At 62.1% G+C, this 21,995-nt stretch overlaps 2 protein-coding genes across 2 annotated transcripts; one reads left to right on the top strand and one right to left on the bottom strand.

Annotated features, from left to right (window-relative positions):
• The first annotated feature begins 183 nt into the window (after positions 1-183).
• ROBO4 (roundabout guidance receptor 4) lies at positions 184-8,457 on the top strand. Its single transcript, XM_051812488.1, is given in 20 exon segments — positions 184-269; positions 391-435; positions 524-802; positions 880-1,018; positions 1,093-1,220; positions 1,902-2,014; positions 2,129-2,348; positions 2,437-2,558; positions 3,102-3,273; positions 3,353-3,503; positions 3,578-3,708; positions 4,228-4,404; positions 4,487-4,778; positions 4,863-5,417; positions 5,505-5,627; positions 5,729-6,118; positions 6,199-6,542; positions 6,647-6,781; positions 6,878-6,989; positions 6,991-8,457. Coding segments are annotated over 20 exon segments (3,738 nt in total). The 5' UTR covers positions 184-190; the 3' UTR covers positions 7,022-8,457.
• ROBO3 (roundabout guidance receptor 3) lies at positions 8,399-20,860 on the bottom strand. Its single transcript, XM_051812299.1, has 26 exons — positions 20,678-20,860; positions 17,724-18,050; positions 16,677-16,834; positions 15,772-15,892; positions 15,561-15,699; positions 15,016-15,143; positions 14,811-14,935; positions 14,188-14,359; positions 13,886-14,097; positions 13,553-13,634; positions 13,300-13,468; positions 13,048-13,214; positions 12,693-12,817; positions 12,393-12,612; positions 12,199-12,311; positions 11,932-12,103; positions 11,626-11,811; positions 11,420-11,546; positions 11,236-11,339; positions 11,003-11,151; positions 10,934-10,945; positions 10,693-10,838; positions 10,454-10,621; positions 9,035-9,141; positions 8,694-8,954; positions 8,399-8,613 (listed from the first exon to the last, which is right to left on the bottom strand). The coding sequence occupies exons 1-26, from the start codon at positions 20,826-20,828 to the stop codon at positions 8,399-8,401; spliced, it is 4,056 nt and encodes a 1,351-aa protein (XP_051668259.1). The 5' UTR covers positions 20,829-20,860.
• Positions 20,861-21,995: the final 1,135 nt, after the last annotated feature.

Genomic DNA, 21,995 nt, shown 5'->3' with positions numbered 1-21,995 from the left:
TGCCACCGCACCCAGGTGCCCCCACTGCCACGACGGGACTGAGCTGTTTTTGTTCACCACAACCAGCCCTCCTTCTCCCCTCGGCATTTCCCAGCCCCCACATCCGGCTATTGTATCCCCCCCATCCGGAGGCAGATCCGGCCCCGGTGCTGACAGGGAGGGACTGGGATTTTGGGAGGAAGCGGGAAGGATGGCTGGGGCTGGCATGGCGGGCGGCTGGGCGACGGCGCTGGGCCTGGGGCTCTGCCTCGCCGCTCTGCACCGTGGAGGTGAGTTCAGCCCATGGGGGGGCAAAATCCCCTTAACTCTGCCCCCTGCCCACCCTGGGGCTGAGACTGTGCCCGCCTGGGGCACCCTCCGGCATCCTCCCACCTCCTTGTCACCCCACAGGCTGCCACCCCCCCAGCGCAGCCACGGCACCACAAATTCTGGCTGGTAAGGACGCTCGGTGGGGGTGATGTGGGTGGGAGGGCCCCAAGAAAATCCTGTCCCACTCACCCAGGGTGTGCCCTCCCCACGGCAGTGCTGCGGGACAATTTCCGCCTGCAGCCAGGCGATCTGGTGACCACGGCGGGGCAAGCGTTGGAGCTGGACTGCGTCCCCCCCTCGGGGCACCCCGAACCCCGCGTCACCTGGAAGAAAGACGGGGTGACCTTGGACTTGGTGGGTGACAGGTATGTGGTCACCAATGGGAAGCTGAGGGTGGCACCAGCGCAACGGAGCGACTCCGGGCTCTACATCTGCGTGGCGGCCAACGCGGCAGGCAAGAGGGAGAGCCGGGGTGCCCGTGTCTCCGTCCTGGGTAAGCCAAGGGTCTCCCGTGGGTGGTGGGCACGTCACACCCGGCTGTGGTGCCACATCCTCGATGTCACCCTGCAGAGAAGCCAACCATTGTGCGGCACCCCAGCGACGCCGTGGCGGTGGCCGGCAGCACCGTGGAGCTGGGCTGCGGCGCCCAAGGTGACCCAGCGCCGCGGGTGCAGTGGCACAAGGAGCGTGGGGACCTGCCCTGGGGCAGGTACGTGGTGGCAGGGGGGAGGTGTCCAGTCCCTGGGGTGGGGATGGAGCTGATGGAGAGCTGGTGACCCGCAGGCACGAGGTGGACCGGGAGCACACTTTGCGCATCTACGCCGTGACAGCCGCCGACGCCGGCACCTACGTGTGCACAGCGCAGAGCCAGCTGGGCACCGCCGCCACCGCCGCCCTCCTCCACGTGGAGGGTCAGTGGTGGGACTTCACAGGCGCCCAGGGCCATCTGGGGGGCCATCTAACAGGGTCCATCTAATGGGGTTCATCCAAGGGGTTCATTCGAGGGGAGTCCATCAAAAAAGGGTCCATCCAGCTGAGGGGATCCGTTCAAAGGGAGGGTCCATCTAAAAGCATCCATCCAACAGGATCCGCCTAAGGGCTCCATCCAGGCAAGTCCGTGTAAGGGGATCACTTAAGGGGACGCATTGAGGTGGGAGTCCATCCAAGGGGATCCGTTCAAGAGAGCCCACCTAAAGGGGATCCAGCCACAGTGGCTTCTACGAGAGTATCCATTTTAGGGAGTCTGTCCAAGGTGGGGGTCCATTAAAGGGGGATAGGACAAGAGGTATCCATCCAAAGGCTCCATCTAAGAGGTACACAGCAATAGGGGTGTGTCAGGGGGGCCCATCCCATGTCCACAAAGGGAACATATCAAAGGGGGCCCATCCAAGAGGTCCAACCAAGATGTGTCCATCCAAGACAGACCCATGAAAAGGTATCTGTCCAAAGGGGTCCCCCCCAAGGGGTACATCTGAGTGGATCCATCTAGGGAGACATCAGGTACAGGTATCTGAGGTGGGTGTCTGGGTAGGTGCCAGGGGACTCCACTCCTGCCTGGAGCTGCCATTAGCCTTCCTCCCTCTGCCCCACAGATCGGCTGCCAACGGGCCGGCGGGACGCTGCCCCACGGGACCTGCTGGCTGTGCGGCTGCACCTGGACAATGGCACGGCGCTGCCCACCGCTGCCGTCCGGCTCCGCTGGAGGGTCAGTGTCGTGCCGGAATGTCCCCAGTGGAGGGCGGGGATGGGACACGGGGATGAGGCTGGAGACACATCCCCATGTCCCACCACGACTCGGAACCCTTCCCATCCCCTTCAGATGCTGATGCCGGTGCCGGTGCCGGTGTCCTACATGGTGCTGTACCGCAGCCTGCTCCCGGCCACCACCCCTTGGGTCCAACACGACGCAGGCAGGGAGCTCAGCACCATCATCCCTGCGCTCCGCAGGGGCTACAAGTACGAGTTCAAGGTCCGACCCTACACTGGAGGGACCCAGGGCTCGGACAGCAACAGCAGGCACCTCTGGATACCTGAGGAAGGTGCGCTGTATGTCCCCAGGGATGCCTGGGTGGAGGATAGGGAGGTTGGTTGGGGGTCCCAGGGGTCTCAGCACCCCTGTCTCGGCAGTGCCCAGTGCAGCACCCCAGCAAGTCACCGTGGGCCAGGCTGAGACGGGGAACGGCACCGTGGTCGTGAGCTGGGAGCCACCTCCTCCTGAGGCCCACAATGGCATCATCCGGGGCTACCAGGTTTGGGGTGACAGGGTGAGGGGGCAGGGCTTGGGGGGCTTCTGACCAAGGAGGGTCCATCCAAGGGGATCCATCCAAGGGGTCCATCCAGGAGGGATCTCAACATGGGGGTTCATCCAAAGGGGCTAATCCAGGTGGAGGTAAATCCCAGGGCATCTGTCTAGTGCCATTCATCCAAGGAAGCTCATCCAAAGGGGTCCAGCCTAGGGGAGTCATCCAAGGGGGTCCACCCAAGGGGGATGTATCAATGGGGGTCCATCCCAGGGGCATTTACCCAAGGGGATCCATCCTAGTGGCATGCAAGGGAGCCCATCCAAAAGGGTCCATCCAAGGGGGATCCATCAAGGAGATTCATCCAAGGCAGCCCATCCAAGTGAGTCTATTCAAAGGGGATCCATCAGTGGGAGTCCATCAAGGGACATTCATTTGAGGGGGTCCATCCAAAGCGGTCCATCCAAGGGGATCCATCCACAGGGGGATCCATTAAAGGGGGTCCATCAAGGGTAATCATCTAAGGGGACTCATCCCCTTGGTGCCTGCCAGGTCTGGTCAGTGGGCGAGGGCTGGCAGCGCCCCACCAACAGGACAGTGGACGGAGGCACCCGCCGCCTGGAAACCCTCCTCCCACACCCCGGCGTCGAATTCTGTGTCCAGGTGGCAGCTTTCAACGGTGCAGGGCTGGGGGTCCCCAGCAACACCACCTGTGGTGTCCTGGGTAGGGGACGGGGAGCAAGGCGGGGAGCGGGTGGGGGTCAAGTTTGTGACACGAGGTGACACCAGTGGGACCCTTGCAGGGCTGACAGCGGGGAGCAGCGGGGTGGTCCAGGCCCTGCGGCAGCCTGCCGTCATCGCAGCCGCCGGCTCCATGCTCTGGTTGGCCTTACTCACCCTCCTCCTCCTCGTCTGCCAGCGCCGCGCCAGCCAGGACGCCGCAGCTCGCCGCAGGTGAGAGGCCATGGGGTGGGGGATCCCTGCTGTGATGGGGTTGGGATGCCCTGACAGCATGCCTTGCCTTGCAGGCTGGTGGCCGGTGACTCACCGTGGCTCGGTGGCCCCTGGAAACCCAGCTGTGCCCCCCGAAACCTCAGCAGCAGCAGCAGCCTCAGCAGCCGACTGCTGGGCAGTGACAGCAGGGACCCCCACCCCTCCAGTGAGCCCTGTGGGAGCTGGGACCCCCACCTAGTGCCATGGGACCCCCACCCCTCCAGTGAGCCCTGTGGGAGCTGGGACCCCCACCTAGTGCCATGGGACCCCTACCCCTTCAGTGAACCCTGTGGGAGCTGGGACCCCCATCTAGTGCCATGGGACCCCTACCCCTGCAGTGAACCCCAGAGCTGGCATCCCCACCCGGTGCCATAGAAACCCCACTCTCTGCCATGGAGCCCCCACACAGGGTATTCTGGGCCCCCCACTCGCTACCATAGGACCCCTGACCTGATGCCATGGGAACCCCCACCCAGGCCTAGGACCCTCACAATGTGCTATGGGACCAGCAAAGTGTGCCCAAGACCCCAACCCTCTCCCTGGGACCCCAGTGCCATGGGACCCGCACCTCGGTGGTCCCCACTGCCTGTCTGCAGGCAGCAAGGACTTGAGGACACACAGACCCCAGGGCAGAGGGGACAAGGGGCACAGAGCTCAGCACCCATGACCTCTCTTACCCTCCCAGCCCTCTCCCTGGAGCCGCCAAGCCTTGGCCCCCCCACGCCCCCCAACCGCAGCAGCCCCCGTGGGGGGCACCCGCCGCCCCTCGGGGACACGGGGTGCTGCAGTGGGGGGCACCCCGGGGTGCACACCTCGCCCAGCACCCCGAACCCAGCGCCCTGGGAGCACATTCGCAAGAGAGGTGGGTATGGGGGACACACGGGGGGACACGGGGGGCACCGGGGAGGTGTCCCACGGCTCGGTGTCCCACATCCCCCATGCAGAGCTGCATCAAGTGCACAGCACCCCGGCGCTCACGGCTGGCCCCGGCCACGTCCCTGTCACTGGAAGCAGAGGCGAGTGGGGGACAGATTTTGGGCCAGCAGCCAGGTGGCCTCAGCGAAGGGGACACGAGGGTGACACCACTGTTTCCGTGATGGACGGAGGGAACGGGCAGCTGCCAGTCTTCAGCTCCCCAAAACCACGTCGGGGCAGTGCTTCGCTGGCCTCTGGTGTCACCGGGTCACCAGCGACACCCCCGAGACCACCCCATGCCCGGCACCCACCGGTGACACGGTGAGTCTGAGTGTTCCCATCCAGACGGGTGCCCTGCACCCAAACCCCATGCTGCAAAACCCACTGTGTTGCTTGCACTTGCAGGTCCCCAGCCACCATGTGCCCCAGGGACACATCCCCGGTCACCAGGCACCCCAAGGACCTGTCCCCGTCCACTGGGATCCCCAGGGACACAGCTCCACTCACCCAACGCCCCAGGGACACATCCCCGACCACTGAGAGCCCCAGGGATGTGTCACTGGCCACGAAGCACCCCCAGGACCTGTCCCTGGTCACTGAGCACCCCAAGGACATGCTCTGGGCTAGCAGGTACCCCAAGGATGTGTCCCCAGTCCCCAGAAATCCCAGGGACATGTCATCAGCCACCAAGCACCAGAGGGACACAGTCTTGGCCATCAGGCACCCTGAGGACACATCCCTGGTCACCAGGTGCCCCAGGGACCCATTACCAGGGACCAAGTGCCAGCGGGACATGTCACCATCCACTAGGCACCCCAAGGACATGTCCCCAGCCAGCAGGCACCCAAGGGACACATCCCCAGGCACGAGGCTGCCCCAGGAGATGTCCCCAGGCACTAGGCTCCCCAAGGAGATGTCTCCAGCTACCAGGCACTGCAGGGACAAGTTCCTGGCCACTAGGTATGCCAAGGACATGTCCCCAGCCAACAGGCACCCCAAGGACCTGTCACTGGTGACCAAGCACCCAAGTGACATGTTCCTGTCCAGCAGGTACCCTGAGAACATGTCACCATCCATGAGGCACCCCAGGGACACATCCCCAGTCACCAGACACCCTGAGGAGATGTCACCAGTCCCTGAGCACCACAGGGACAAGTTCTTGGGCACCAGGTACCCCAAGGGCACATCTTCAGCTACCAGGCACCCGAGGGACCCATCACTGGTGACCAGGCACCCAAGGGATGTCCCTTCATGATATTTCTGGTCACCAGGTACCCTGAGGACATGTCACCAGACACTGGGCACATAAAGGACACATCCCCATCCACTGGGCACATAAGGGACACATCCCCAGTCACCAGGCATCCTGAAGAGGTGTCCCCAGTAACTGGTCACCAGAGGGACATGTTCTTGGGCACCAGGTACCCCAAGGACATGTCCCCAGCCACTAGCCACACCAGGGACACATCACTGGAGACCAGGCACCCAAGGGACATGTTCCTGGCTACCAGGTACCCCAAGGACATGTCCCCAGACACCAGGCACCCAAGGGACAGGTCCCCAGTCACCGGGCGCCTCTCACCAGCGTTCAGCGACGGGGTCCTCACACAACAGCAGGTGGCTGAGGACCTGGAGATGGACCAGGACACCACCTGCCTCAGGTATTCCCCACCCCCGTGGGACACTCCCACCATGGCAGCGCCCCCCGGTGCCATCAGTGTCCGCCCCATGTCCCCCCCAGACCCCCGGCACCAAGCACGCCACAGTCCTTCTCACCACTGCACACCTACGGCTACATCTACGGGCCACCAGCCTCCGAGCTGGGCGAGGAGGAGGAGGAGGGGGAGGAGGAGGAGGAGGAAGAAGAGGAGGAGGAAGAGCGGACAGCGACCAGGGGCTCGCCGGGGGGGTCTCTGCTGAACGGCTGGGGGTCCGTCTCAGAGGACAACTTTGCCAGCGCCCGCTGCAGCCTCGTGAGCTCCTGCGACGGCTCCTTCCTCCTGGACGCCAGCTTCGCCCACGCGCTGGCCGTGGCCGCCGATGGCCTCTGCTACAGCCTCGAGGACACTGACGGGCCTTACAGGGGTGAGTGAAGGGTCCCTGACGCCCATTCTGACCCCAAGGATCGTCACCTCCCTGGGGAAGGTGCCTCTGTCGTGGCACCACGGTGACGCCGCCATCTCCTGCAGGTCCCTCACCGCCACCGTCACCCTTGGAGCGGGTCTTCTCACCTGGGGTCCCAACCACCACCTGGGACTGGGGGACAGCGCTGGGGGTCCCACAGAGAGTCAGGGCAGAGGCACCTCTGGGCATCACACAGAACGGTGAGCGGTGCCCCGATGCTGTGGTGACGGGCACTGGGGGTGGAAGGGAGTGCCATCTGTTGCGGGGTGCTGGAAAATGTCCCCTTTTCTTCCCAGGTGGCCAGGGGTCAGGGAGTGGCAGCCCCTGGGCCAGGGCAGGTGGTGAGCTGGGGACAGGAGGGACAGGAGCATGGAGGTCCCCAGGGTGCAGGATGCAGCAAGGCCAGTCCCCTTGGCTCGGCTAAAATCCAGTTTTATTAGGCAGTTCCCCAAAAAGGGGCTCTTTACTAGGAAAAGCCACCCACAAAGGGTGAGTGGCACCAAGGTGGGTGGGTGTCCCTCCTTCTCCAGTGTCCTTGTCCTTCCCAAGTGTTCCATCCTTCCGCAGTGTCCCCATCCCTCCTCAGTGACCCCATACTTTCCCAAATTTCTTATTCCTCCCCAGCATTCTCATTCTTCCCAAGAGTCCACATCCCCTCTAAGTGTCCACATCCCTCCACAGTGTCCTCGTCCCTCCCCAGTGCCCTCATCCCCCCCACCTACCCTTGTCCAGCCCAAGCACTGTTGTCCATCCCAAGTGTCCTTGTCCTTCCCCAGGGTTGTCCCCCTGACCATCCCCAGGCCTGCTGACCATTCCCATTTCTCCCCACTGTCCTTGTCATTTCTAAAAGTCCATGTCCTTCCTCAGCATCCTTGTCCCACCTCAACCATCCTTGTCCCTCCCAAGCATCCTCATCCTTCCCAAACCACCTGTGCCTCCTCCGAGTGTCTTTGTCTCTCCTAATCATCCTCATTCTCAGGGTCCTCAGCCCTCCTGAGCATCCTCATCCTTCTCTAATTGTTTTTGCCCTATGCACCAAGTGTCCTTGTCCCTTCCCACTGTCCTCATCCCCCAGCAACTATCCTCCTCGTCCCTTACTACTGTCCTTGTCCTTTCCAAGCAACCTTATCCTTTCCCTGTGTCCTCTTGCTCCCAGACATCCTTGTCCCCCTGCCTTCCTTGTCACTCACCAGCACCCTAAACCATCTGCAGTGTCCTTGTCCCTCCCTTCTAATCTCATCCCAACTGTCCCCATCCATTTCAATCATCCTTATCCCTCACAGTCGTCCTTGTCCTTTCCCAGCATCCTTGTTCCTCCAAACTGTCCTTGTCCCCAAGATCTTTGCCCTGCTTAAGCATCAATCTTATCCCCCTCCAGCATCCTAATCCGTCCCCAACGTCCTCATCCCTCTCTGAACAACTGTCTCTGTCTCCAGGCTCCTCCTCCTTCCCCAAGCATCTTCCTTGTCCCTCCTGAGCATCCTCATCCCTTCCCAGGGTCCTCATTCCTCATGACTGTCCTTGGTCTCCCTGAGCATCCTAATCCTCCGAATTGTATCCTTGCACTTCCCTACCGTCCTTGTCCCAAGGGTCCTCATCCCTCCCCAAGTATCCTCCTCCCTCCCTGAGCATCTTTGTCCCTCCCCAGGGTCCTCATCCCTTGTGATTATCCTTGTCCCACCCCGAGCACCCCCGTCCCCCCTCACTCTGACGCCCACCGGCCGCTGGCTCTGTGCAACCCTATTTACACGACGCCACCCAGAAATTAAAGAACGTCCCTCCGTGTCCCCAACCCCGTCACCGGCTTGCCCTCCACTTTATCGCTTCTCCTGCGACGGGCCGGGCAATGCGGCCCCCGGGCGGCGGCGATGGCCGCTCCCTTCGCCGCGCTCCGCCGGGATCCGGCTGCGCCCCGAGCCGTGGTCCCGGGAGCTGGCGGAGCCGCGGGACGAGACGCTGCCTGTGGTGGAGCAGCTGCCAGACACCTGCCCGCGGGGCAGGCAGGAGGGCTTGCTGTAGGGGACGAGCTCGTCTGCGGGGGACGGGACGAGGTTGGGTTTCGGCAGTGACACCCCCAACCCCTCTGTCACACAGCCGGTGGCCCTGGCTTACCGCCGCGGGGCGGGCGATGGGCGACCCTGCGCTCGGCCCCGCTGGGCTCCCGCTCTGGAGAGGGGCCGCGGGTCTCTCCCGGCGGCGGCAGCGGCGGCGGCGGCAGGTCTGCGGTGGAGAGGGAGGAGAGGGCTGAGCCCTCCTGGACCCACCTGGAGCCTCTAATTTCCCCCCCCCACTCACCTCCCGTCTGCTTTTCCCGGCAGTAGCGGCTGCATTTGGGCTTCAGGCGACTTTTAGGGGCCGCCCCGCGGTGTTTCCCTGGGGGGGGATGGCAGTGTCAGCCTCCCCACACAGCCAGTGCGGTGCCCGCCCACCCAAACCGGCCCTCCAGGGCTCACCTGCGCCGGGGGGGCAGCGGGCTCGGGGTGGGTGGCCCTCGCTGGCATCCGGAGTCACTGGGGGACTGGGTGCCTGTGGGGGGGTGCCGGTGCTGTGGGGGGTTCTCCTGGTAAAGAGGGGGTGGGATGAAGCCGAGGTGGGGCAAGTGGGATGGGGGGCTCGGTGGCCACCACAGTGCTGGCTGGCACAATCCCTCCAGAACTGTGCTGAGGCCAGGGGAAGACATGGGGTGTTGGCACAGCTGGATGGCAGTGCCACATCTGGATCGCAGTCACACAGCTGGGCTGGCAATGGGCAGATGGATGAGTGCAGTGGCACAGCTGGAGGGGAGGAGCACAGCTGGAGCACAAGCCACAGCCTGGCAAGGTTGTAATGACACAGCCAGCCTGCAATGGCACAGCTGGAGCACAGCTGCATAACGGCTGCTCATCTGGATTATAACCACACAGCTTTCAGCTGCACAGCTGGGTCACAGCACAGCTGGATTTCCAGCACACAGTTGGATGGCAGTGATGCAGCTGGCCCCGGATGTCACAGCTGGATTGCAGCCGCACAGCTGGGTCACAGCACAGCTGGATTGCAACCACATGGCTGGATTACAACAGTACAGCTGGAGTGCAGTGACGTGCCAGCATTGTGATGGCACTGCTGGCTTGCAATGGCACCACTGGATCATGGCAGAGCTGGGCCACAACAGCACAGCTGGATGATGATGTCCCAGCTGGCTTGTGATGGTGCAGCTGAATGGTGATGCCCCAGTCAGCTGACACTGTCATGGATGTGACCTGACAGCATGGCCGGGGCACAGCTGGAGAGCAGAGATGGTGACATCATGGAATTATCACAAGGGGACACCTGGGCCATGGTGGGACGTCCAGACTCCAGTGGGACATCCAGACCCCCATGGCATGGCCAGACCACGGTGGCATGGCAGGACCAGATTGTGACAACATGGCTGGGTTGTGATGGGACACTCAGACTGTGGTGGGTCATCCGGACCCTGGTGGGACATCCTGACTCCAGTGGCAAGGCCAGACCATGGTGGAACAGTGGGACTGGGTCATGGCAACGTGGCTGGATCACAATGGGACACCCAGACCTCAGTGGGACACCCGGACCTCAGATGGCACATCTGGACCTCAATGGCATGGCTGGACCATGACAGCACAAGCAGGGCTGAATGGTGGCAAGATGGATGGATTGTGGTGGAACACCTGGACCATGGTGGGACATCTGGACCCCTATGAAACATCTGGACCCCAATGACACATTTGGACCATGATGGCAGAGCAGGGACTGGATAGTGACAACATGACTGAATCACAGTGGAACACCCAGACCATGGTGGGACACCTGGACCTCAATGGAACATCCAAACCCCTATGGCACGGCCATACCAAGCGAGGCCCATCTCCTACCGGGGCAGGCGGGAGCTGTCAAAGTCCCGGAGGCGGGGAATGTCCTCGGTGGTGCGGGGTGATGGCGTCAGTGTGGTGGTGGACCGGCAGCCGGAGGAGGTGGTGGGTGAGGATGCAGCGGTGGCACAGGGGATGTCCTCACCGGGGTACCACACCTCCATCCCCAACCTGCAGGGCAGAGAGCACAGGGTGCGTGCTGGGGGCAGCAGGCCCCTGCCCCCCCAAGCCTCCACACTCACCCTCTGGCTGCCTCTTCCACTTCATCCTCCTCTTCCTCCTCCTCCTCCTCCTTCTCCTGGGTGCACTGGCTGAGCTCGCTGGCCGAGGGTGGAGGGGGCAGCAGCTCTGTCCAACTCACCGCTGGCAGTTTCACCGCTTGCCCCAGCTTTGCTTTGGCCCCTGCGGCAAGGCAGGATGCTGGGGGGGCTGTGGGGAGGGGACTGCACCCCGGGCTCCCCTGTGTCCCCCCACCCATCCCACCACCCTACCGTGCTCAGCCCATCCTCGGGCTGCCTGGGTGGCTGCAGCATCCATCGGCTGAGGACCCACCCCGGGATAGGGGGTCCCATACTGCGAGAAGGGACGGGGGAAGGTGCAGAGCTCCTCACTGTCCGCCTCGATGGTGCTGTAAACCGGCCCCTCGCCGGCCCCCGCCCCAAACTGCTCCGTCTGGGCGATGTAACGGGTGATGCCGGCGTCTGCAGAGGGCGGCTGCCGCCATCAGGGCTGACTATGACCTCCCCAGTCAGAGCCACGCACCCGCCCCCGTGCTGACCCCTTACCATTGTAGTATCTCTCAGCGGTGCCCAAGCAACCCGCAGCACTGGCTGTGCCGCCACCGTGCCACGCGTCCGCCAGCCACGGGTAACCACTGCCGGCGGCTGCCCTGCAAGGAGACGGGGGGAAGGGATGCTGGTGGTCAGCGCTGGGGCTCCTGGAGAGGGCGGGGGATACCCGGGGGGTTACCTGGGGCTGCCGCGCGCTGGAGCCGGGAAGGCGACTGCGGAAAGAGAGCGGGGTGAGGGCGGCGAGAGGCCACGCCGGGACCCCGCGCCACCTGTGGGCTTACCGGTGGGTGTGTAGGCAAAGGAGGCTGTAAAGAGAGGGGAAATAGGTGGCTGGTGGGCGATGGGTGAGGGGTGGGGGGTCTCAGGGGTAGCACCCCCCTGTACCGGTGAAGTGGCTGAGCTCCTTCTTCCTGCGGCGGCGGCTGTAGAGCCAAGCGGCGAAGGCGGCGAGAACGACCCAGCAAGCGCTGCCGACGCCGGCGATGAAGGCTGGCTGCCTGGCCACCTCAGCCAAGCGCTCGGTCATGCTGCTCCCGCCCGCTGGCTCCGCATCCCGCTCCACCAGGGGGGCTGCGAGTGACACGGGGAAGGGGGACACAGCGGTGGGATGCCGAGGAGCCATCCGCAGCACCACAGTGGGTGACCCCCGCCACTCCCCACCCGTAGGTGCGGCGGTGACAGGAGACTCACCGACGCGGATGGGGACAGGGGCGCTGCGAGCACCCACACCGGCGCCAGTGGCGGCGGCCACTTCGGCGTGGTAAGGGACCCCGGGGACCAGTCCCCGCAGCACTGTCGCCAGCACCGTCCCCTCCACGCTCTGGTTGATGTGGTAGCGGCTCTCGTTGCCCAGGCACCAAATCTGGGAGCGGGGAGGGAAAGATGAGGGACGCCATGACATGGTGTCATGGGTGGACAGAGGGGACCTGCTACGTCCCTGCTGCTGTCCACCCTTACCCGGTAATCCCGGATGACGCCGTTCTGCTCGGCCAGTGGTGGTGGCTGCCACGAGATGCGGACACTGGTGCCATTCCCAGCCACGCTGACAGCTCGCGGGGGGGCGCTGGGGGCTGCCAGTAGGGGACACACGGGGTGTCACCTCCAGGTTGTCCCCTGGGGGCCCCCACCTCCCCCTCCACTCCTGCAGTCACCCGCCTCGGGGGTGCGCAGAGTGCGCACGGCGCTGTCTGGACCCTGGAGCTGACGGAAGTAGGGTCGGACCTTGATCTCGTAGTCCTGGCCCCGGCGCAGCTCGGTGAGCAGGGCCCCCCGCTCCTCCGGCGCCCGCACCGCCCGCGCCTCCTCCCAGCGCCCACCACGCCGCCGGTACAGCACACGGTAGCCCTGAAGGAAGGGTGCTGGGCGCTCCACCTGCGGGGCCAAGGGGAGGGTGGGATAGGGGGATGCTCGGCACCGGGAGCCCCGTGCTGGCAGCGGGGTGCGGCACTCACGGTCCAGGAGAGGCGGACGGCACCCAGCGGCAGCACCACGGGCTCCTGCAGGTGCACAGCCACTTGGGCCAGCTCCCGCTGCACCTGCTCGGGGTCCAGCCCTTGCTGCGTGGGGCTGGCATCTGCTGGAAGCATGAGAGAATGGAGGGTCCATGGACATCCCCGCTGGCCTCACCGAGTGGAGAGGCCACGGTGACACCACCTTCCCATGGTGGGTACGTGGGAAACTCCACCGGCACCACTGGGTAAGGACAGACCCAAAGGTTTTGGGGCCACGGGCACCTCCATGTGTGTCACCAAGTGGAGGTGGATGGTGGGTTCAGACATCTCCACCAATGTCACCGCTGGGTCTCACCTTGGGTGTGCACAGGCTCTGAGACGCCGCTGGGGTCACTGAGCCCGTAGGCGTTGACCGCCCGCACCAGGAACAGGTAGACGGTGTCAGGGACGAGGCCGCTCACCGTGTGGGTCTCACCCTCCACATCAGCTGCCACCGTCCGCCACGGGCCACCCGCCGCCTGGCTGCCAAGGGACAGGGGTGACCCGTGATGGGGTGGTACCGGGCCACCACAACATCCCTGAGCCAGAGAGGATGCTTGAGTGATACCTGAAAGCCTCCACTATGTAGGAGGTGACATGGGTGGCATCGCTGTCCTTGTTCGCTTTCCAGCTCAGGGTGACACTGCTTTTGGTGATGTTGGTGACCACAGGGGTGGAGGGTGGCCCGGGGAGGACTCCGGGCACAGGGGAGGGTGGGGAGAGGTCAGATTCATCACCTGCAGAGAGATGTGTGGAGGTCTGGGGTTGCTTTGTCCCCGGTGCCATGGTGTCCCTGGAGCAGTGACATCCTTGTGACCCACCTTGCACCTCCAGGGAGCTGCCCCAGCGTGTCTCGCCCGCTGGGCTGGTGGCCACGCACTCATAGAGCCCAGAGTCTCTCACCTGTGGGGGGGAAGAGCTCCTGCCCCATCACCCTGAGCACCCATCACCTCAGCACCCACCCCCCTGGGCACCCTGCCCTTTGTACCCACCACCCTGAGCACCCACCACCCTTCGTACCCATCACCCTGAGCCCCAGCACTGCTTGTACCCACCAACCTGAGCACCCACCTCCCTTTGCACCCCCCCACACCCACTGCCCCCCTCCCCTCCCTGCAGTACCCCCACGGGTGCCCCTGCCGGGGCCGGCTCACCCGGAGGCCGGTGATCTGCAGGGTGCCGTTCTCCAGCAGGCTGGCACGGGACTGGGCACCCACCAGGGCACTGCCATCCTTCAGCCACCCCACGCTGCCCGGGGGGTCACCGCCCCACACCCCACAAGGCAGCCGGGCCGTGGCCCCCACCGGCAGCACCGTCCGGTTGGCGGGAACGGGGCTGACCACCGGCGGGTGGAGCTCAGTGGGTGCTACAGGGGGGAAACCGGGAATTGCTGGGTGGTGTGGTGGGTGCCACTCGTGCACCGAATGCGCCGGTTCTCTGCTGGTGCCAGACTTACCCCCCATCACCTCCAGGCGTGCCCTGGCCAGGATGCTGCCAGCCACGCTGATGGCCTGGCACAGGTAGTGGCCGGCGTCGCCGGGCTGGACATCGGCGATGGTCATGGCACCTCCAGGGCTCACCCAAACACGGCTGGAGGGGAGCGGGGGCTGGCCCGGGAACAGCAGGGTCTGGGGAGGGAGGGGGCTGAGTGAGAGGGAGGGAGAGGTGGGATGGGACATGGTGGGGACAGGGATGTGCCTGGGGACAGGAATGGGATGGGGTGTGAAGGGATCAGATGGAATGGAATGGAATGGGGTGAGGATTGGGATTGGGGTGAAACAGGGTCAGGGATGGGATAAGGACTGGGACGAGATGGTCATGGGTACTGGGTGGGGATGAGGTGAGATGAGGTGAGATGGGATGAGATTGGGATGGGGATGAGATACTGACAGGCTAAGAATTGGGATGGGGATGGTGATGATAATGAGGTGGAATGGAAATGGAATAGGGATGGTGATGGGATTGGGATGAGGATGGAATGGGGACAGGGATAGGGTGGGAATTGGGATGAGGACAGGACTACGGCTGGGTCTGGGGTCAGGGATGGGGACAGGGATGTGGACAGAGATGGGCACAGACCTGGCTCCCCTCCTTCTGCCAGAAGACAGCGGGCGGTGGGTTGCCCTTGCTCTGGCACTGGAAGGTCACGCTCTGGCCAGGGGTGACAGCCTGGTCGCGGGGCCCAGTGACGAGCTGGGGGGGCACTGCCACAGTGTGGGGAGAGACAAGGGCTTGCCCAGGCACTCCACCAGCACCCAAGGGTGCTCCCCAGGGCCCCCCTTACCGTGCACAGTGAGGGTGCCAGATGCCTCTGACCTGCCCACGCTGTTATCGGCCACGCAGGTGTAGGTGCCCTCGTCCTCTGCTCGCAGCCGGCTGATCCGCAGGGTATTGTCTGGCAGCACCTCCCACCTGGGGAACCCCGTGAGGATGTAGCACCAGCAGAGTGCCGGGGCACCAGGACAGTGTGAGGTGCCAAGGGGTTGGGATGCAGTGAGGATGTGGGATGTGATGAGGATGTGGGCACAACAGGCATCTGGGATGCAAAGAAAATGAGGGATGCATTGGGGATGTGAAATGTGGTGAGGATGTGGGATGTGATGGGGATATGGGATGCAACGGAGAAGCAGGATGCAATGAGGACTTGAGGTGCAATAGGGATGCAGGATGTGCTGAGGATGGAGGGTGCACCAGGGATATAGGATGTGATGGGGTACGTGATGTCATGGGGATGCCAGGCTAGCACACAGTAATGCCACCCAGCTGCACTGCAGAGCCCTGCACCGATGGCCCCGGTGCCCTGCATCAGCCCCCTCACCCCCTGCTCACCTTCCCAGTGGCATCTCGCCCTCCTCCTTGTGCCACCGTGCCGCTGGCTGGGGATCCCCCACCGCCTCGCAGGCGAACTCTGCCGTCCCCTCCACCAGCACTGCCTGGTTCAGGGGCCTCTTGCCGAACGCCGGGCGCTCTGTGGGGCAGCTGTCAGTCCCACTGGGATGTCATCCACCCCTCAGCACCCCAAACATTGCACCCCACGCACCAAAGACCACCAGCTCGGCCGGCTCGCTGTCCCTCTCCCCCACCACGTTGGTGGCCACGCAGACGTAGACACCGGCGTCGCTCTTGCGGGTACTGGCCACCATCAGCTTCCCTCCACGGATCTGGGGGAAGCACATCACATCCCCCATCCCCATCAAATCCAGCATCCCCATTGCATCCTGCATCTCCACTGTATCTCATACTCCCACTGCATCCCAAATCCTTATTGCACCTCCCGTCCCGACTGCATTCCGTATCTCCATCACATCCCGCATCCTGGCTGCATCTCACATTCCCATTGCACTTACACCCTCATCACATCCCATATCTCCATTGCATCCCAAATCTCTGATGCATCCCACATCCCTATTCCCACATCCCCATCTCATCCTGTATCCCAGTCACATCCCACATCCTCATTGCATCCGAACTCTCCACTGCATCCCACATGCCCCTCGCATCCCCATCATATCCCACATCCTCACTGCATCACACCCTCATCACATCATACGTTCCCATTGCATCCTCATTGCATCCCCCATCCCCATCACGTCCTGTATCTCCATTGAATCAGAGATCTCTATTGCATCCCCCATCCCCATCACATTCCACTTCTCCATCACCTCCCCATCACATTCTGTATCCTCACTGCACCCACATTCCCACCACATCCCACATCCCCATCGCATCCCCATCGAATCAGGTACCCCCATCACATTCCACACCCTCATTGCAACCTTAATCTCCGTCTGCATCCTGCATCCCCATCGAATCCCGCATTCCACATCCCCATCCTGTATCCCTCTCACATCCCACGCTCCTGCTGCATCCTCTATCCCTACCTTATCCCACACCCCCATTGCGACACCCCCGCCCCGGTTTTGTGCCCCCCGCCCCGTCCCTCACCGTCAGGTGCTCGTCCTTGTCGCTGAGCCGGACTCCGTTCTTCTTCCAGGAGACGCTGGGCTCGGGATGGCCGCGGGGCGGGACACACTCCAGCACGGCCGGTTCTCCCGCCGCCACCACCACATCCCCGGGGGGCTGCCGAAAATCGTCCCGCAGCACTGGGGGGACACACCAGCCCGGCCTCAGCTCCCCAGCCCTGGGAGTGGCGCCTGGGACACCGTCTGCATTGGCTTTAGCTGATTTTAGTTTATCTTCATTGATTTTACTTGATTTTCAAACGTTTTCAGTTATTTTCATTTGGTTTTATTTTGTTGCAATTATTTTTGTTTATTCTCATTTTCATTTGTTTCCAAGTATTTTAACTTCTTTTCATTTCTTTTGTGTTCTTTTGTTGTTATTTTTACTTATTTTCACTTCTTTTCAGTGATCTTCACTTCTTTTCATCTATTTCCAATTATTTTGATTTTTTCATTATTTTTGTTCTTCTTCACTTATTTTCACTTATTTTATTTTTTCATTCATTTTCACTTCTTGCCACTTCATTTCATTTCTTTTTTTCCCCCCACGTTTTAATGTCTTTTCTCCTACTTTCATTCATTTTCACTTACTTTCATTTTACTCTTTCCACCTACTTTCACTCTACTCTTTCCATCTACTTTCACTCTACTCTTTCCATCTACTTTCACTCTACTCTTTCCATCTACTTTCACTCTACTCTTTCCATCTACTTTCACTCATTTCCTCCTTTTTTTTTTTTATTTCTTTCCCCTCGGTTTCATTTATTTCCAATGTTTTTCGCTTCTTTCGAACTCACTCAAATTTCTTTCCATTTCTCTTCACTTATTTATTTCCAAATACTTCCTTTTCCCTTCTTTTCACTTATTTTCCTTGCTTTTATCTCTTTCCCCCTCTTTTCCCTTGGCAGCGCCACGCCCGGGGATGTGAGAGCCCCTGGTCCCACAGCCACCGGAGCGGGTTGGTGACACCAGACCCCTAAACCCCCACCCAAATCACCCCTCAGCCCCTCTCCCTCTCCCCAGGACTCACCGGCCACCGCCAGGGAAGCGTTCCGGCTGGTGGCCTCCCCCAGGTAATTCCTGGCCACGCAGACATAGACCCCCTCGTCGGGCTTGCCCCGCCGCCCGTGCAGGATGCGGAGGAAGAAGAGGGAGCCGCCGGGCAGGAGGGTGCGGTGGGAGCGGGGATCCTCCCGGTCCGTCTCCACCCGCTCCCCGTCTTTGTACCACTCCACGGCCGGGGCCGGCCGCCCCTCGGCCTTGCAGCTCAGCGTGGCCGGTTCGCCTTTGGAGACCAGGAGATCCGTGGGGTGCTCCACGATGCGGGGGGCCGTGTCCTCCAGCTGAGACTGGGACCCTGCGGGAAAAATTAGGGGCGTGGGGAGGTGGGGTTTGTGAGGGCTGAGCATCATCCGCGCTTCCCTGGCTCCAGCCCCTGCTTTGCTTGGAGAGCAGGAGATGAGATGAAGTGTGGCGAGGTCTCAGCCCCGTGTATCCCCCTCTGCCCCATCCCAGGGTGGGTGCCGGTGGGGAGGGAGCGGGCTCAGACAGGGACAGTGGGACAAAGCAGCTCCGCTGCCGGTAATGGCCCTTTTCCACCCAGTTTCCGACTGGGCATCCCTGTGGAAATGGAGTTGTGGCTAAATTCTCCCCAAAACAGGGATTTTTCCATCATCTGCAAGTGTTGATTTTCCGTAGCAGAGCCAGTAACTCCAGGCTGCAGGAAACACTTAAATTCAAGTTTAAAAAAGCCCCATGTTGGGTCTGTGAGGCCGTTGCAGGAAAATTCCCCCCCGCTGGGGCATGGGAATTAATGGATGCTCATTAATGCCGGCATAATTAATGCTCGTTAATGCTGGGGCCGGCTGGGCTGAACCCCGCGTGTCCCCAGCGCCGCCCGGGCTGGCTCGGCAGGTCGGTCCCCAAGTGTCACCGTGTGTCACCATGTGCACAGGCACATGCCACTGCACGCACATACATGCACACACACGCCTGCACACACGTGTGTGTGTAGTTACAGACACACACACACCGGCACACACGTGTGCTTTCAGGCAGGGGCGTGTGTGTCCTTACACATGCACACGCGTGTGTAGGCATGCAGAGGGACACACGCACGTATGTATGCACATACTCGTGCATACATGCACACTGCACATGCATGCACACAAATGCACACTGACATACATGCACACACATGCACACTGCACATACATGCACACACATGCACACTGCACATGCGTGCACACACATGCACACTGCACATACATGCACACACATGCACACTGCACATACATGCACACACATGCACACTGCACATGCGTGCACACACATGCACACTGCACATACATGCACATACACGCACACACATTTACATACATGCACATACATACACACTGCACATACATGCACATACATACACACTGCACATACATGCACATACATGCACACAAATGCACACTGACATACATGCACACACATGCACACTGCACATACATGCACATACATGCACACTGTGCATACATGCACATCATGCACACACATTCACATACATGCACACACATGCACACTGCACATACATGCACATACATGCACACTGCACATACATGCACATCATGCACACACATTCACATACATGCACATACATGCACACCACACATACATGTACATACATACACACATGCCTGCACATACATGCACACGCATGCACAGGTGTGTCTCCTTTCTCCTGCCCCTGCCCCAAGTCTTGTGGCGGGATGTAAGGGGGGGGCTGCAATTTGGGGAGCCCGCGGGGTTGCCATGGGGACAGGATGTGGCTGCCATGGGGACGGGAGGGATGCTGCGGGGTACCGGGTACCCCCGGGGGGCACAGCGGGGACTGAGGGGGCCGCAGCTGGGCCCGGTGGCTAATTGGGATGAGCGGGGGGTCAGGCCAGACCCCCTCCTGTGCCCAGCCGGCTGTGCGGGGGCGGGGGTCCCGCGGGGTTTGGGGACACCCCCTCCCTCACCAGCCACCCAGAGCCAGATGGAGGGGGACGTTCAGACCAAAAAAGAGGGAAAAAGCCCAAAATGGGGTTAAAATTCAGGCAGACACCCCCTCCCTCATCTCCTTCCCCCACCGCTGCTCTGTCCCAGCTAGGGGACACGGGGCTGGTTTGGGGACACGGAGAGAATTAGGGGACACGGACCTGGTTGGGGGACACTGGGATGGTTTAGGAATGTAGAAATAGTTTGGGGACACAGGGCTGGTTTGAGGACATGGAGTCTCTCCCAATTCGGTGTCTGGGAGTTGGTTTGGGGACACAGGGGCAGCCTGGGGACATGGGACTGGTCCTGATTCAGAGACCGAGGATGGGCGTGGGGACAGAGGGACTGTTTGAGTACACTGAGTCACCCCCACTTTGGAGTCTGGAGATTGGTCCGGGGACGTAGGACCAATTTGGGAATGACATGTCTGTCCCAGCTCGCAGTCTGGGCGTTGATGTAGGAACACAGGGACAGTTTGGGAATGGGGACTTCTCCTGCATCAGAATTGGGAACACAGAGCTAGTTTGGGGACATTGGGTCAGTCCTGACTTGGGGACAGCAGTCTGGTCTCGGTTTGGGGCCATGGACACTGTCTGGGGATGTAGCATCACTCCTGGGAGTTGGTCTGGAGACAAGGAGTCGGTCCCGGAATGGGGACGTGGGGCTGATGTGGGAAGACAGGGTCAGTCCTGGACTCGGGACACGGGGCAGGTCCCAGTTTGGGGACACAGGGACGGTCTGAGGGCATCAGCTCCATCCCGAAGTTGGGACATGGGGCAGGTCCCGGTTTGGGGCCACGGGGCCAGGTTGGGAGCCCAGTGTCGGTGCCGGCGGGGTCCCGGCTGGGGCGGGGGGCTGCGGGCTACTTCCAGCATCCTGTCTGGACCAGAAGTGGGAACCCCGGGACGGGAGGACAGCGGGACCGGGGGCCACGTACAGGGACCGGGGGCCACGTACCATTACCGGGGGTGAGATCGGGCAGGTGGAGCGCAGCGATGGAGCGGTTGATGCCGAGCAGGAGCGAGGAGGAGGAGTTGGAGCCTTCGGCCCCCAGCGAGTCGGCGAACAGGTTCATCTGCAGCAGCGTCTTCAGCAGGTACCGCAGCATCCTGCCAAGGCTCGGCTCAGCTCGGCTCGGCTCCTCTCAGCACCACACGACCCGGCACGGCTAAGACCGGCTCAGCTCAGCTCGGCTCAGCCCAGACCGGCTCAGCCCGGTCCGGTTCAGCTTAGCTCGACTCTGCTTGGCTGGGCTCGGGTCGGCTCAGCCCAGCCCGGCTCAGCCCGGCCCGACTCGGCTCAGTCCAGCGCGGCTCAGCCCGGCTCGGCTCACTTCGGCTCGGCTCAGCCTGCGGCACCGCCTCCCGGGTGGGGGGACGGGCCAGGGCTGTGCTGGGCGGGGGGAGATGGGGGTGTCCCTGTGTCCCCCCCTCCTCCCTGAGAAGCGGGATGAGGGCAGAAGGGGGTGTGTCCCGCACGGGGTGGGGACTCCACGGTGGAGGGGAATGGGGGTGACTTTTGGGGGAGCAAAGGAAAAGGGGAATCCTCGGATTGGAGGGAGCAGAAGGAGGAAGAGGGGCAGCAGCTCCCTGGCTTCACACCAGAGTAGGTGACACCACACAGGGCTGCTGTCACCCTCCACTCGGGACCCTCCTCAATGAACCCCAAAAGGCAGCGTCACCCACACACCCCCCGGGGAACCGCGGCTGCTCGGGGGGGCCACGTACCCCAACCCCGGGGGGCGCTGGCAGGGGTGAGGGCACTTCGGGGGTGCTGGGAGCACCAGTGGCCTTGAATTTGCGGGGAGGAAGGGAACACACAGGAATCGGCACATGATGCCATTGAATCCGTAATTAGCAATTGGCCACTTAATTAATGCGCTGGGGCTGATGTGGGAAGCAAAGAGCCTCCTCCAGCGAGCCCTCTGTAGGGGGGAGGGAGTTTAGGGGGGTCCATTATAGGGGGGGGGTTGTTATTTAGGGGTGTTCTTTAATAGGAGGCTTTATTAGGGGGATTTGTTAAGAGAGGAGGTGTTACAGTGGCACTTGGAATGGGGCAAAGGTGGGGAGAAAGGGGGAGTCGGGAGTGTGGGGAACCCGGAGGGGCTTGGGGGGAGAGAGGAGGTGTGGAGGAGAAGGGGTGATGGGGAAGGGTGGGGGACACACATCTGGGTGTACACATCTGGGACAGGGCGAGGGAGAAGGCACTTCACATCTGGATGCACAGCAGCAGAGGAAACGGGCCCAAGCACGTTTGCACATCTGGGCGGGGGGAG

Source organism: Manacus candei, unplaced genomic scaffold (genome assembly GCF_025592945.1).
Source record: "Manacus candei isolate 608988 ecotype Guabito, Panama unplaced genomic scaffold, ASM2559294v1 h1tg000086l, whole genome shotgun sequence".
Taxonomy (NCBI): domain Eukaryota; kingdom Metazoa; phylum Chordata; class Aves; order Passeriformes; family Pipridae; genus Manacus; species Manacus candei.
This window is presented reverse-complemented; position numbering and strand designations above follow the sequence as displayed.

Bases quoted from the DNA above. Each gene is read 5' to 3' on its own strand.
- ROBO3 (XM_051812299.1), bottom strand. From the start codon at position 20,828: ATGCTGCGGTACCTGCTGAAGACGCTGCTGCAGATGAACCTGTTCGCC. The intron at 15,144-15,560 runs GTGAGCAGGGGG...GGGGTTCCCCAG, and splicing joins GGCGAGATGCCACTGGGAAG to GTGGGAGGTGCTGCCAGACA. The intron at 11,547-11,625 runs GTACAGGGGGGT...CTCTCTTTACAG, and splicing joins GGAGCTCAGCCACTTCACCG to CCTCCTTTGCCTACACACCC.